At 36.8% G+C, this 14,300-nt stretch overlaps 2 protein-coding genes and 1 long non-coding RNA gene across 7 annotated transcripts; 1 reads left to right on the top strand and 2 right to left on the bottom strand.

The window, feature by feature from the left end:
• The first annotated feature begins 5,436 nt into the window (after positions 1–5,436).
• LOC121742658 (probable E3 ubiquitin-protein ligase XERICO) lies at positions 5,437–7,681 on the top strand. 2 transcript variants are annotated; one of them, XM_042135864.1, is made up of 2 exons: positions 5,437–5,604; positions 7,016–7,681. In XM_042135864.1, exon 2 carries the CDS (start codon positions 7,024–7,026, stop codon positions 7,480–7,482), a length of 459 nt encoding a protein of 152 aa, XP_041991798.1. In that variant the 5' UTR covers positions 5,437–5,604; positions 7,016–7,023; the 3' UTR covers positions 7,483–7,681. The 2 variants fall into 2 exon arrangements, with proteins under 2 accessions (XP_041991798.1, XP_041991797.1); XM_042135863.1 differs by lacking the exon at positions 5,437–5,604 and adding an exon at positions 5,621–5,796.
• Positions 7,650–8,401, bottom strand: LOC121742659. The gene is made up of 2 exons (XR_006038085.1): positions 8,301–8,401; positions 7,650–8,192 (listed from the first exon to the last, which is right to left on the bottom strand). It is a non-coding gene; the product is annotated as an uncharacterized LOC121742659 (long non-coding RNA).
• Positions 8,402–9,264: 863 nt separating this feature from the next.
• Positions 9,265–14,230, bottom strand: LOC121741927 (phosphatidylinositol 3-kinase, root isoform). Of its 4 annotated transcripts, none has more exons than XM_042134889.1 (18): positions 14,015–14,230; positions 13,663–13,772; positions 13,486–13,587; positions 13,249–13,407; positions 12,948–13,157; positions 12,605–12,783; positions 12,113–12,260; positions 11,926–12,021; positions 11,684–11,819; positions 11,484–11,605; positions 11,169–11,363; positions 10,848–11,018; positions 10,636–10,773; positions 10,400–10,554; positions 10,099–10,242; positions 9,859–10,006; positions 9,636–9,780; positions 9,265–9,473 (listed from the first exon to the last, which is right to left on the bottom strand). In XM_042134889.1, exons 1-17 carry the CDS (start codon positions 14,124–14,126, stop codon positions 9,643–9,645), a joined length of 2,463 nt encoding a protein of 820 aa, XP_041990823.1. In that variant the 5' UTR covers positions 14,127–14,230; the 3' UTR covers positions 9,265–9,473; positions 9,636–9,642. The 4 variants fall into 4 exon arrangements, with proteins under 4 accessions (XP_041990823.1, XP_041990822.1, XP_041990824.1 ...); XM_042134888.1 differs by having other exon boundaries at positions 9,567–9,780; positions 14,015–14,229; XM_042134890.1 differs by having other exon boundaries at positions 9,567–9,780; positions 13,486–13,582; positions 13,676–13,772; positions 14,015–14,229.
• Positions 14,231–14,300: the final 70 nt, after the last annotated feature.

Below are 14,300 nucleotides of genomic sequence, written 5' to 3'. Positions count from 1 at the left end.
GTATATTAAATGGAGTATTTTATCAATTTCATATTGCTAGTATTTTAGTATTGAAGATTGTATGTTGTTAAGGAGGTGTTGTAGGTGAAGGGGTTGGCAGTAGAAGTGTGCAATTAAAATTGATCACATAATATCTTGATCTATTTAGCAGATTATTTAGACAAAATCTATTCGTGTAATTCTCACATGTATCATGCTCATAACTTGAATTTAATCGAAGTTGGCTAGCGCCTAAAACATGCTTACTACGGAGTTAGCCAATTTACCTCGTTAATTCTCCAAAGAATCGAAGTTGGCTAGCGCCTTATCCACGTGAAGATCTTGAGTACTAAACCACGGATCATCTGACTGGTTCCCGGACTGTACGTTGATATCAGTGTGGGCTGATCTCACCAGAGTACTAAAACTTAAATAAAGAAGACGGAAACTGCTCACGGATGGAGCTGAAAATCGTCCCTCTCGGAGAAAGAGAGGGGGACAAAAATTTTAATGAAAAATAAGTGTATTTTCTATCTCCTTTATTCTCCTATTTATATTAAGTCACATTTTGGGCACAGACAGAGATCTATGGAAGAATTTGGATATGGCTTCCCCCAATTAGCTTCATATTAATTAAATTGAACCCGCAATTTAATATAAGCTTATATTGGAATATTATGAGCAGTCACTACAGAAGTAATATTGCACTGCCCATCCAATGCGAAATTATAAGTATTCCGGGTTTCCATTTGTTTGTCGTTCATTTTCCGTGCTTAAGAGAGAAATGTCCATTAATTAATTAATGTCTGCTATGAACTTAATTAATTAACATATTATTAACTCCAAAAGTGGACTTAGCAAGAAACGCTTATTTATTATTCATAGAGTAATCAAACTCCAACTAGCTAGGTTCCGAATAATAAAACCTTGTTTCGAGCTCCTCTTGTGGACGTTATCAAACGAGACTCACCTCGTGCACGATTCAATATAATAGCAATCATAGCACCGCTAGATATTAATCACCACTACCCAATATACCAGAATTCTTGGGTTGCGAAAAACCTGCACCATTTGGTAAGTCAAAGTAGTGCATAATCAATACCGTATGCTCAATGCTAACGTACATTGATTAAGAAATTAATTATCAAAACCTCATCTTTCAGTAGATAGCATAAAGACTTGTCTCGCTGTCAGATTCAATTCAGTGATATACCACAACAATGTCATCTTATTTCAGTAAGGCTTAGAAATATGCGGACTGACATTGCAACCTTTCATGATAGGTAGTCTAGGCCTATCTAGGTTGTGAAATTCTTATTTTTCTTTGTTCAGAACTGACCACGTTACCTTAAAGTGGACGGCGCCCACAACCGCTCTACTAAAATAAAGAGTTAGACTTTGTTACGTTACTTATACATTTAAATATGCAATAAACATTCATTAAATGTAAAACATAACAACATTATGACAAAAATAATTTGTTGCATCCATTGGAAAATAAAATATAGAGTTTTACAGTATTCAATCACTCGAAATGTGATTTCTAGTATACAAACTCTAACAATCTCCCACTTATACTGAAAGCGAGTTGAGGTCTTGAACGAGTCGAACTCCCATCCCTTCAACATGGAGCTCAGACGGTTTAACCGCCAATGCCTTTGTAAAGGGATCTGCCAGGTTGTTCTCTGACGCAATCTTGACCACTTGTATGCCTCATATCTGCACTATATCTCTAATGATATGATTCTTCCTCTCTATGTGTTTGCTCGCTTTGTGAGCCCGTGGTTCTTTCGAGTTTGCCACAGCTCCAGAATTGTCACAATAAATGGTGATGCTCTTGAGTAGATTCGTAACCACACCTAAGTCCATAAGGAAGTTCTTGAACCATACAACCTCTTTTGCAACCTCCGAAGCGGCCACATACTCGACTTCCATGGTAGAGTCCGCGATGCATTTCTGCTTCACACTCTTTCAAATTATGGCTCCACCTCCTAAGGTGAACACATATACAGAAGTAGATTTTCTTGAGTCCTGATCAGCTTGAAAATCTGAGTCAGTATATCCCAAAGGACAGAGCTCGGCTGCATTGTAAACTAGAGCATAGTCATTAGTCCGTTTAAGGTACTTGAGTATGTTCTTTACGGCAGTCCAATGTCCTTGGCCTGGATTCGACTGATATCTTGCCACCATGCCAACAGCAAAACAAATATCAGATCTTGTACAAAGCATAACATACATGAGACTTCCAACTGCCGAAGCATATGGTATGCTTCTCATCTCTTCTATCTCAGATGGCGTTTTGGGGCACATCTCTTGAGATAGACGGATGCCATGTCTAAAAGGTAATAAACCTTTCTTGGCATCTTGCATGCTAAAGCGACTAAGTACAGTGTCGATGTAAGGTTCTTGAAATAAGCACAATGTCCACTTCTCACGGTTCCAAATAACCTTGATCCCGAGGATGTGTCCCGCGTCTCCCATATCCTTCATCTCGAACTGGTTCGACAACCAAGTTCGTACTGATTACAACATCTTTTTATTGTTTCCAATTAGAAGAATGCCATATACATATAAAACTAAGAACACAACATTCCTCTTTTCAACATTCTTGTAAACGCAACTTTCATTTGGGCACTTTTCGAATCCAAACTTATGAACAGTCTGATCGAAACACTGGTTCCATGATCTAGATGCTTGCTTGAGGCCATAAATGGCCTTCTTAAGCTTCCAAACCATGTGTTCCTTGCCATTCACGGCATATCCTTCGGGTTGTTCCATGTAGATGGCCTCCTCAAGACTCCAGTTCAAGAACGCAGTCTTAACGTCCATCTGCCACACATCCCAATCCATGTAAGCTGCTATAGACAAAAGTATCCGGATTGATTTAAGCATGGCCACCGGGGAGAAGGTCTTGTCGTAATCGACACCTTCCCTTTGGTATACCCCTTGGCCACTAGTCTTGCCTTAAAGACTTTAACTCGTCCATCAGGTCCACGTTTACGCTTGTATATCCACTTGCTCCCAATGGCAGTACAGCCTTCGGGTAGGACGGACAAATCTTAGACGTCTTTGTCTATCATAGATTGTAGTTCTGAATCCATTGCTTTCACCCATTCGCAATGATCTACATCCGCTTGCGCCTCTGTAAAGTTCCAGGGATCTAATACATTGTTATCCGAGGAGTGATCCATAGATTCCCCCAAACCAATGTATCTATCGGGGTCATGAGAGACCCTCCCACTGCGACGTGGCACTACAATACTTAGAGTAGGAGTTGAAATTTCGAAAATTGTTTGTACACTAGGTACTGGTTCTTGGTTGTAATTAAAAAAATCATTTTGATTTAATTTAAAATTTAATTAATTATATGCTTATAATTATTTTACTCACTGATAGTATATATATTTTTTTTATTTTATATAATGATGTTTATTATTTTATTTAGTTTATTCACAATGTTAAAATAATAGAACGAAAATAATTAAGCCGTGCATAGCGTTGGGATTAACACAATAAGTTTAAAATCTATAGAAATATCATATAACAATGACAGGAACTATATCTAGACCATAAACAAAATCATTTTGAACAGAAAAAATAAAAATTAGAATACTTGAATCGAAGAAAATCAATAACTTCAGCATCACACTACAGCGAGCCCGGCTAAGCAGGCGAACAACAAGGCAGTGCAGAAAGAGATCCGACGAGGCAGGCAAGCGGCAATGCGACAAGGTATAGCAGTGGAGCAGCGAGGCAGTTGACGGTGGTAAGGCGGTGAGGTAGCCGAGGTCGGGCGGAGGTGCGGCAAGTGATGCAATCTTTATAACTTTGAAGTGGTAGCATACAGTTGAGAGAGAAACTATCTTAAAATTTTTATGCTTTAGGAAACCTACTTAATCTACATTTTTTTAAAAAAAACATGATCAATAATGATTCTCTATTTATTCTCATGATGACTTAAAATCCTAATCTATTGGATTAAGAAAAAACATTTTATCAACTAAGCTACACTTCATCGTCTTCTTATTTTAGTATGTTCATTACACGAAATGTGTTCAAATAAACAATAAGTATAATTTTTGTAATTAAAAATTGAAGATAATTTATAGTAGAAATATTTAGGAATAAATAGAATATATAAGAAAAAAGTAGAGAATTCTAGAAGAGAAAAAAAAGGATAAAAAGTTTAGAACAAATACATGTGTAGTATATATATATATATATATATATATATGTATGTTGTAAATATTTTGTATTATATGTTAAGTTTTGGAAGTTTAGTTTTTTTAGTTTTCAAATTTAAGTAATGAAAAAGTGATATATAAAATTAGTTTTTATAAAATTAATTGAACCGTGCATCGCACGGGAGTAGACATTAGTTTTATTTTAAAATCTAGATCGTAATAGCTATGTTTATTGAATTTAACTATAAGTTATTCGTGAAAGATAATATACACAATTGCAATTATCATTCGCAAGAAAAATGCTAATCATACATTTTCGTTGGCAAGCGAATTTGTAGTCTCTATATACAACAATATATAAATTTTGTTTCTATAAATTAAATAACTATGAAATGGGTAAATAAAACTAGAAAATTGGACAAATATACTAATTTCCACTATTATATGAGATGCCAAATTTGATAATTGTTGATTATTAAAAATGCACATGTGCATTTGGTACACTACATGTGAATTCTTGACAAAAAAATAAATAAATTTGGCTATAATTAGATCAACAAAATCACATGAGATCTTTATATATGCATAAAATATATACATACAATGAATTGAAAATATAGTAGAAAACAAGTCATAAAGCATGTAGAAACAATGAATTGAAAATATAAAAGAAAACAAGTCATAAAGCATGTAGAAATATGTTGTTGGGAACTTACTAAAATAAACTAACAAGTAACGATATCATTAGATAGAATCATATACTCCATCTATTAATCATTTAAACAACCATTTTACTATTTTTGATTATCTATAATTTATATAATTATTTACTTTATTTCACCTTTAATATGGAAACCTATATTCTACTAACTTTTTACACTAACAATTTATTATAAAACTAATACTCATACATACTTAAAAAAATAGGTCTTATATTCCACTCAATTTCTGTTATTTACTTTTCTTTACAAAATTAAATAATCTGAGTAAAAAATGACTCTTTAAATGGTGCACGGGTAGTAGATTTTTATATAAATATAAAAAATGTCTTAAAAACAGCAATATTGTTATAGAATTTATTGTTTTCGTATGGACTATTTTTAAGTAAAGAAATAATGATGCTTCAAAAGAAAGCACTAAATATGTTTATGCAATAAAAATAAAGTTGAGCGCTCTCTCTCTCAATTCACCTAGTGGGAGAAAATAAAACACAGATAAAGTAGTGACAAAGTAACATGGGGGAAAGTGATAATTGGTGGTGGGGTCAGCAGCTCTTGCAGCAGCAGTATAAATTAGGAGCAATCTTTGCATAAAATGATAGCAAGTCTCAACATTTATCTTCCATTGTCAAACCCCAGCTCATTTTTTGCTTGAATTTATCCCACTGCACAATTTTTAGGATAAAAGAAGGCTACTTTTATTGAGCTCAATCTCTCTACTTGTAAGTATACCTATGGTTTCTTGATTTTTGTTATTGTCATTTTTAATTCATTGGTTTTGTGTGTGTATTGTTTCTTTTCAAATCAATCTTGGTGGGTTTTATTGCAGTAGTTAGAGGACCTATTTATGTGTGTAAAGATTCCAACTTTGTGTGGATCTCACCATTTACAGAGGTCCTTTTCCTTGTTTTTAGGTATATTTGTTTTTTTTTCTTGCTGTTTCAGTTGATGATACTTAGTTAATTAATTATTGTTTGATGTTCTTGTGATTTGTGATTGTGTTCTGTTTTTATGATGTTGATTCTGATAGTCTGATTTACAAGATTGGCGGCTTAATTACTATTTGCATCTGTTTGAGGATAAAAACTCATTCTTGATCTTCCTTTCCAACTAAGCTGAGTCTTTCATTTTCTCTCCTGAAATTCATGGGCAAAAGCCGTTACTTTTACCGTTTCTTGGCTCTTATCAATGAAGTCTATAATATTTTTCTGTGATTGTGTCTTGTGGCTTTAATTTCACGCGCACACACAGAGAGAGAGAGAGAGAGATGAACAGGGAGGGAGGGAGGGAGAGTTGGAGGTGGGGAAAGGGGGGTGAAGAAGACAAAAGAAAGAGCTTTTGGATTCTAGATGTCTTGTTTACCTAAAATTGTCTGCTTGTAATAATGTAGAAGTGGGGTTTTCTTTTAGTATATCTCTTATTATTGCACCCACTACCCTCAGGGGCGTGGGTGAGGCGCGGATGGGGGGCGTGGGTGGGACGGGGTAGTATCTCGACCTAGACGATGTTGATGGGGTTTTTACATGACATCGACACTCAGGCTAAGGTGTGGGTCTAATAATGTAGGATGTGTTATCCTCACCTTTTTTTTTTGCGTAGTACCAAAGACACTTGTCTGTTTTCCTATTGGTGAATTGTATATATATATATGTATATATGCAAATGGATTTGCATATTAGTACTATATAATTGACACCTCCAAAAAGATGATCCCCTTTATTTGCACATATTCTTGATTTGGTTGCTTTTGTTTGTTTCAAGAAGAACCATTCTCTTGTAAAGAAGTAGGAAAGAAAAGATTTTTGAAATTTTCCGAATCATTATATGTCTCTAGCTATCTACCCATGATCTAGCTTGCTCGTTGCTGCAATTTCTTCTCGAGAACTGACAATCTCTCACTGTTTGAAAGACAGTCAGATGTGTTCTTATTCTTATTAATCGACCTAGCTAGATAGAATGACGGGGTTGAATTTGGGGTTGTCGGGTCCGTGTTAATTTATCATATTGTCTGGAATCAAGTTGTTTACTTTTGATTGTTGTCACTGACTTTCATGCATATGATCGTAGCTTGTAGTCTTTCGGTGTGTTTGCTTTAAGGCTAATGTAGTAAACTTGGACTTTGTGTGGATTCAGGCTTGAAAATGGCGATATCATCGTACCCTACTCCAGCAGACGCGGGAGTGCTGTGCGTAATCCTGGCTAACACAGCCATCTCCATCTCCATCTTCAAGGAGATGTTCCGCTCCATCCTAAAAGTCATCGGCATTAACATATCTTCGTGGGAGGACTTCACGGTGGAGCCCTCAAATTCGGGCGAGTGCTGCAGACGCCCCTCAGAGTTGTACGTGGAGGAGTTCAGGAGCCACTCGCCCTCTATGCAGTACGAATCGGTCTTCTTCCACCAATGCCCCAAGCAAGAGTGCTCCATCTGCCTGACAGAATTCGTGCCCAAGGCCGAGATCAACCAGCTCTCCTGCGGCCACGTCTTCCACAAGGCGTGCCTCGAGAAGTGGCTCAACTACTGGAACACGACATGCCCTCTCTGTCGGAACTACATGATGCCACAGGAAGCTGAGGAGGATGCCTCCTGCCCCATGTGAGGTACAATCTACGACGTGTGTACAGAATAGCGTGTAAAAACGAAAGAGAAGTATATCCATTAGAATTGTGTAGTCCAATGCGTATACTTAAGCTGCCAGTATTCCGCGTCCTCTTTGTAGCGACGGGTCAGCATCCGTGTTTGTATATATTGTGGGAAGCTTTCGAGGCATTAAAACAGGTTGTTTTGTACTCGTAAAATCATCATCTTTCGATTATAACAGAGGCGATGCTTGTTACCCGTTGACACGAGCACAAACACGAACACAAACACAAACATGAAGAGAGGATCTGCATAAGTTCTACAAGTTACGGTTGTATAATAAGGCCTAGAAAGCAATACACATCACAATCTAATTAATCAAGAGCCTATTCAAGGGCTCTGATGATTACGAGGCGTCACTATTGCCAGCAACGGCTCCTAGCTTGGGGGGGACAGGCATGTTGGCCCCGAGCTCCGAGAGCTTGGTGCCAACGGACATGCTGTTGCGCGTGAGGATCGTGTTCCTGTGATAGCGGCAACGAAAGGAGCCGGCATGCGTGGTTGGTGAGCAAAGGCAGCTGCTTTTGAGGCTTTTGGCATTGGCTAGTCCGACCGGGGATGTCGGTACGGACGATGCTCGGCACATGGCGGTTATGCTCGGATTCGGGATAGCGATTGTAGGTTTCTCTTGCTTTCGCATTTTTTTAGATTCATCTGCCATTCAGAAACCTATACAACACAAGAAACTTGTTACGAATTGAGCGATGAGATGAGATGAGATGAGATGAGATGAGATCCAAACACATTAACAATCGAAACATAGAGAAAACATATAACCTGTGGATTGTAATAACAGATCAAATGAGTTGCAAAGGTTGATCAATCTTATCTTTTCTTTGAGAGGAATTTGATATATTGATCGCGGTGTGCTCTTCCTCTCTATTTCCTTTCTTATTCACACTTTTTTTTTTCCTGAATCTTTCCAATTTTATATCTTGAGGTTTCGGTAACTCCTGATTGTTAGCCACAAAAAATATATTTGTTGTTATTGCCATTCATTAGATGATTTGTTCAATTGATCGTGCATGCGACTTGCAACATTTGTTGTAATTTCATAAAAGGTGTAGTATCTAATTATAGTATTATATTACTTGTATCAATTTGGTTATTAAAATATAGTATTAGCACTATTTTATTTCAGAATTCTAGTTACTAAACTTATTGGTCAATTGGTGGGAAAATAAAATTGACAAGAAAAATTATTCCTAGGAAAACGAATCATTGAAATATGATTTCTAACAACTTTAGTTTAGTGTGTTTAAAAATATATCAAGATTTTAAATTTCATATTTGATTTAATAATAATAATTTAATAGTATTATATTAAGATTCTCTTAATAAATTATTAATTAAAATATAATTAGTATAATATATTATTTTGTTTATTATTATAATAATAATTTCAAATAATTTAATTAAGATTTTCTTAATTTATTTGTTTATTTTATTATAACTATAGTTATTTATTGATATTATAATTGAATAAAATTTATAATTTTAAAATTTTATTAAGGCTTTGTTGATTAATTATTAATTTATAAAATAGTAGTACTAATATTTTATTATTAATAATAGTACTCCATTATTTATTATATGATACAAAATTTAAATAATTATACTATAAATATTTAATAAAAGAATAATTATAATAACAATTATAAATATTATTATAATAATAATAATATAATTGTTATTATTATAATTATAATGTAATTATAGTACCAGTAATATCGAGAGCATATCAGTGTAACTTCTTCAAATCATATTTCTTAAGCATATCAAAATGAAGCTTGCTTACCAATATATGTAGAGATTTTATTTTATGTACAAATAAACACTCTCTCTAGTGTTGACAACTGAACTTAAAAATATAAAAATTATACATACAACTCCCTCTCCCTCTCCCTCTCCCTCTCTTCCCTGCATATGCACATCCAAATGTCTGGTTTTCTGTACCAAAAAGAAAACGAAAGGGTAAGACAAAATCCAACAATATGGAGAGAGAAATTTCTAAAGAAACTCAATATCATCCCGGACCGAGACCTTATACTGGACGAAAAGATCTGGTCAGGCCCGGATCTTCGCCCTTGCCTGACCTAACGCGTCACCCACCGTTGCATCAGCGCCAATATTGAGCCCAGCGGTGGATGGTCTCAACCATTTGTGGAAACAGTGCGCTGACGCTCTCGTTGATGAGATCCTGGAAGAAGTGGATCGACTCCTCGTCGTCTAAGTCCAAGCGGAACTTTTCTTGAAGCTGCACGAACAAGAGAATTGGAAATGAAAACCAATAATAGTTGAACAGTCTCACCACGAAATGAATGAATCTGGTCACCTTGAGAATGCCCTTCTCGGGGTCAGAAGCAATGTCTGGAATGTTGGAACCGGCCATCAGGTGAAACAAATTTAGTATCAGGTTGCTTGATTTTCGGAGAATGTTGTATGCCTCGCAGCAGTATGATTTAAATCTGGTGTAGTATTGACTGCAAGAGGAGAGAAGGGGGAGAATTGGAAGTTAAGAAATGCTTTTGATGATCGATCAACGGTTATCTCGGATGGTGGGGGGGCAGCGTACCTCTCTGCTCCGCCCATAGCTTCCACCATTTCCTTGCACAGTTTCATAGGTGGTGGGAAAGGTTTTGGATCTCGGCCAAGTATGAAACCAAAATCTACGTGGAAAAGGCGGCCGTCATCTTGCAACAGCAGGTTGTCGAGGTGCCTGAGAACCAAGAGAATTTTCTATATAAACAAGAGATTATCGAAATCAAGTTTGCTTGGATGACAACCATCAGAAAATCATATAAATAGGTTAAGTTTATGACCAATTAATTCAGAGAAAATTGAATATCAAGAAAACATAAATTTAATGGAATGACCTGTCACCAATGCCCAGAATATATGTGATAACTGAGTAGCCAGCACAACTTTTTATGAACGTCTCAAGACATGTTGCAGTTATTCCGAAAGGCCCGTCTTCGTCTGGGTAAAATTTCTGCAGGTAGCTTGTAATACTACGGTGCTCTGACAGAATCTGAAAGCGTGACATAACAATTTAACATCATTATAAAGAAAGAATATTCAAACATACTCAATAATTCATAAGATAAGAAACCTGTGCTAAAGATTTTGAAGGAATGAATTCCAGCATGCCTTCGTCATGACCAGTTGCTAGCACTCTGTAAGGAGTCAAATGCAAGTCGAGGTTCTCCAGCTTGAGCAGTCGATCCATTAGTGATACCATTTGAATAACCTGTGTCAAAATTGTCGAGTTAGAAAATATAAAATATATCATTTTCAAATGAATATAAGATACCGGGCGTTTACCAATTGGTCTTGCCTAAGGTCATCACCCTTCTTAAATATGATCTTGCAGCTTCCTCCACTTGCTGTTCGAAATGTCAGCCGCAGAGGATGCAGCGCGCTTTTGAAGATTGATGATTCTGATGGTATAATCCCTGTTATAAGGACCCTTGGTGCAAGAGGCGACCGTATTGGCTGAAAAGATAAATTTCCATAAATCTTATGATAGTATCTGGAAGACTTGAACCAGTTTGATGCACACCAAAGATCATGGACGGATGACGACCCCATAAAGGGTGTGCTAGAACCACAACGATGCACTATAAGTAACAATTTCTCAATTACCTCGTCGAAGTAGGTAAGCTCGCTAAGAAGCCCAGATAGGAGCTGCCTAAGCTTTTCTATTTTCTTTTGAGTACCACCTCTCACATTTCTAACATCTCTCGTTATAGAACACAATTGCGCAGTCAGTTCTGTCTGGCGCACTAAACTCTGCCAAAGCTTGAAACCATCTTCATCGCTATTGGCACTTGGTCCTAACTGATAGAGATACAGATATGAATAAATCGGTACAAATAGATAACATACTGAAATGATGTAGCATAACAACAGCGAGAGATAAAAGGAGGACAGAAAATACGAGGAAAGAAAATACCACACCTTCAACATACTTTCTTCTAACAGCTCATAGGTGCTATAGAAACGTCTAGCATATGGATGGTCGTGGAGTTCCACAGCCACATACCATCGAAGAAAGCTAGCCAAGTCAGTATTGCACAATGCTGGATAATGAGTGAAGGATTTAGACAAAGAGTGATCAAACAAGAAAATCATTGAACATTCCCTTGCATCAAACTTACACCGTTCCACGAGGAAATAACTAAGGCGAGATTTGTCTGAACGTTCGAAACGAAGTGCTTGAACCAACTGGAGTAGGTAGCACTGGAGCTCTTCATCATCAGCTCTTTCAAGAACACTCACAGCATATGCACGGACCTGTTGGAGAAAATCATGTTTATAAAATAAACAAGTTGATTTAAAAGACAAATTAGACTGTTTAAAAAAACAGAAAATGGAGTGGGGCAAATTATGAGAAGATAACCTCTTCACTCTCAAAAACTGGAGATAGAAGCTCTAGTGCATCACATACATCAATTGTCTCCCACTTGCCCATCAGTTCTAATGCTTGCTTTGCTTCCTGTCCAATACTTGTATTTTGATGAAAACTCAAATATTTGTACAAGGGATGTAGTATCAGATTAAATCATTGCAGTTGATGAAAACTTCACCTGAACATCACTCCATTCGACACAGCGTAAGAATTTTGTCAGGGCCCTTTTCTCAGCCATCAGCGAAAATCGAAATTTCCAGAGTAGTTGCTTCTCCTCTCCAGTCAAGGTTCTAGTTGGTGGATATCTTAATATTCTTTGTATGGACCTGTAGAATATAAGAGGCTAGCTGAGTAGCAACAAGGTGAAATATTTCAACAGCAATATGGAATAACAACAGTATGCATAAAGTGTCACTTTATACATTTCTTTAAGTTACATAGCATGAAAATAAGGAATATTCAGTTAGAGAGAGAAAAAACTGGATGCATATGGCGGTAGATGTTAACAAGTGTGTTGATAAATGCGGTGGTTCATACTCTGGTTCGTTCTTGGATATTTGGAACGATTGTTCACTGATAACTGACGTAGTCAGCAAAGAAAGTGGCATGACAGTAAAGATAAAAAATAAAAGCAGTAGAACATTTAGAGAAATAGGTAAACGTAACTTACTTCCTTTCTGTAATGCTAGGTTTAAGATCTCTGTCAATGATGCCACGATTTAAACTTCTAGCCAGCTTTAGCTGCTTGTGCTCGGAGGGGTTAACTTTTCCAACTTCAGGATCCCAAACTGTAACTAGTTCATTTGTCGAAGCTATTGGGGATGGTATTATGAAATTTGCACCAGATTCCTACACACCAAAGTGCTATTAAGTTTGAATTCTATGGTTAAACAAATTCATACTACTCGGTGAACAAAAGGGAAACCAAGTCCTTGAGAATTGTTAGAAGCAACAGTATCTCATAGAGCACTCGAGGATGAAGAAAGACAACAGATAGGTAAAATCTAAGGTACCTGGAAAACTACGCGGTGCTCAAAGCTGCAGAAATCAATGATGACATACAAATGAGAACTCCCATTTTTCAAGCTCTCGCGTTCCTTAATCCTCTCCATGGCTTTGAATGCAAGCCGGTCAAGCCAATCAACTCTTTGAATTTGCCCTCTCTCATACTTATTCACTAGTTTTTCAAGGCGTTCTAGCTCCCCTCTCTCCTCTTTAGGAACCTATCACAGTCAGTAATTGCAAATCAACCAAACCATACATCGACTTGTCCAGATGGCAGAATACCATATAACTATATAAGTACATCATTACCTTTCCTGGTGTGTTTGTATTGATAGAGCCATCTGCTTCTTCGCCCGCCCATAGTCTAAGTTTATGTTTCCCAGTCTTGAGCTGTTTTTTCATGTTGAAAAGGTGAATAGTCGCCCCCCCAACCAATTCTTCATCTTTCCCACATGAAACATCATACACCTAACACAAGATAGCAATTAAGATTTTCTAGTGACTCAAATTCAATATTGGTTTTTATAAAGCCATATTCGTACTTACAGTAACAGCAAGTTGTGAATTTGCTGTCAAATCACGATACTTAGTACTCAGAGTGATAAGTTCATTCCAACAATACGACGGGCCTCCTGATTCCAGCCTACCCTTATAAACCACACAAAATCACCAAGAAATCTTCAAAATAAAAACACCAGAATACAGAGGCTACAGCATTGATACCAAAGATAAAAACCTTGTTCTCATAGGGAGCCCAAAAGGTGCGCCATCGATGTACAACAAGCTCTCAACGTATAACTCAGGTTTCTTCTCCTCTATGTTGCAATCATCAGCTAAAAAATTCAACAACATCATCTCAATCAAAACACCTCAACCAAAATCAGAGATTCCAAAATGCCCTAAACGAAATCAACCCTGCAGCATGCACTAAAGAATCCAAACAAACAGCTCAATCCTACAGCCTATAAAAGTAGCATATTTCCACCTCAAATACAAAAACAGAAGCTGCAAATACTCCAAATTCCACATCAACAACAAAATTAAAAGCAGGCCATCAATAAATTATTTCCAATACCTGAATCGGGCGGCTTCCGAGCAGATAATTTGCCCTCCAATCTCTCAATTTTGAAAGTCACCGGCAGATTAATGTCACACGACAAGAAGAATCGGAATTCGTTCCTAGCCATCGCCTTTCTCCTTCGCTGAATTTCAGTGTGTTTATTTTCACCAGAATTGTGAAAATTAACGAGAAATTGCTTGTCAGGAATATAAGTTTCTCAACTGCTGAGCAAGAGCAACTGGCGACATCGAGCTTCGAAACACGATTTTAGGGTTTTATAATTATAACGTTTGGTTATTTG

This window comes from Salvia splendens, chromosome 7, assembly GCF_004379255.2.
Source record: "Salvia splendens isolate huo1 chromosome 7, SspV2, whole genome shotgun sequence".
In the NCBI taxonomy this organism is placed as follows: Eukaryota; Viridiplantae; Streptophyta; class Magnoliopsida; order Lamiales; family Lamiaceae; genus Salvia; species Salvia splendens.
This window is presented reverse-complemented; position numbering and strand designations above follow the sequence as displayed.

Excerpts from the sequence above, each read along its gene's own strand:
- LOC121742658 (XM_042135863.1), top strand. The coding sequence starts at position 5,730 with ATGTGTGTAAAGATTCCAACTTTGTGTGGATCTCACCATTTACAGAGG. Across the intron at positions 5,797-7,015 it reads GTCCTTTTCCTTGTTTTTAG|GCTTGAAAATGGCGATATCA; the intron begins GTATATTTGTTT and ends GTGTGGATTCAG.
- LOC121741927 (XM_042134889.1), bottom strand. The coding sequence starts at position 14,126 with ATGGCTAGGAACGAATTCCGATTCTTCTTGTCGTGTGACATTAATCTG. Across the intron at positions 13,158-13,248 it reads ATACAAACACACCAGGAAAG|GTTCCTAAAGAGGAGAGAGG; the intron begins GTAATGATGTAC and ends TGACTGTGATAG. Across the intron at positions 11,019-11,168 it reads AGCTTACCTACTTCGACGAG|CCAATACGGTCGCCTCTTGC; the intron begins GTAATTGAGAAA and ends TTATCTTTTCAG.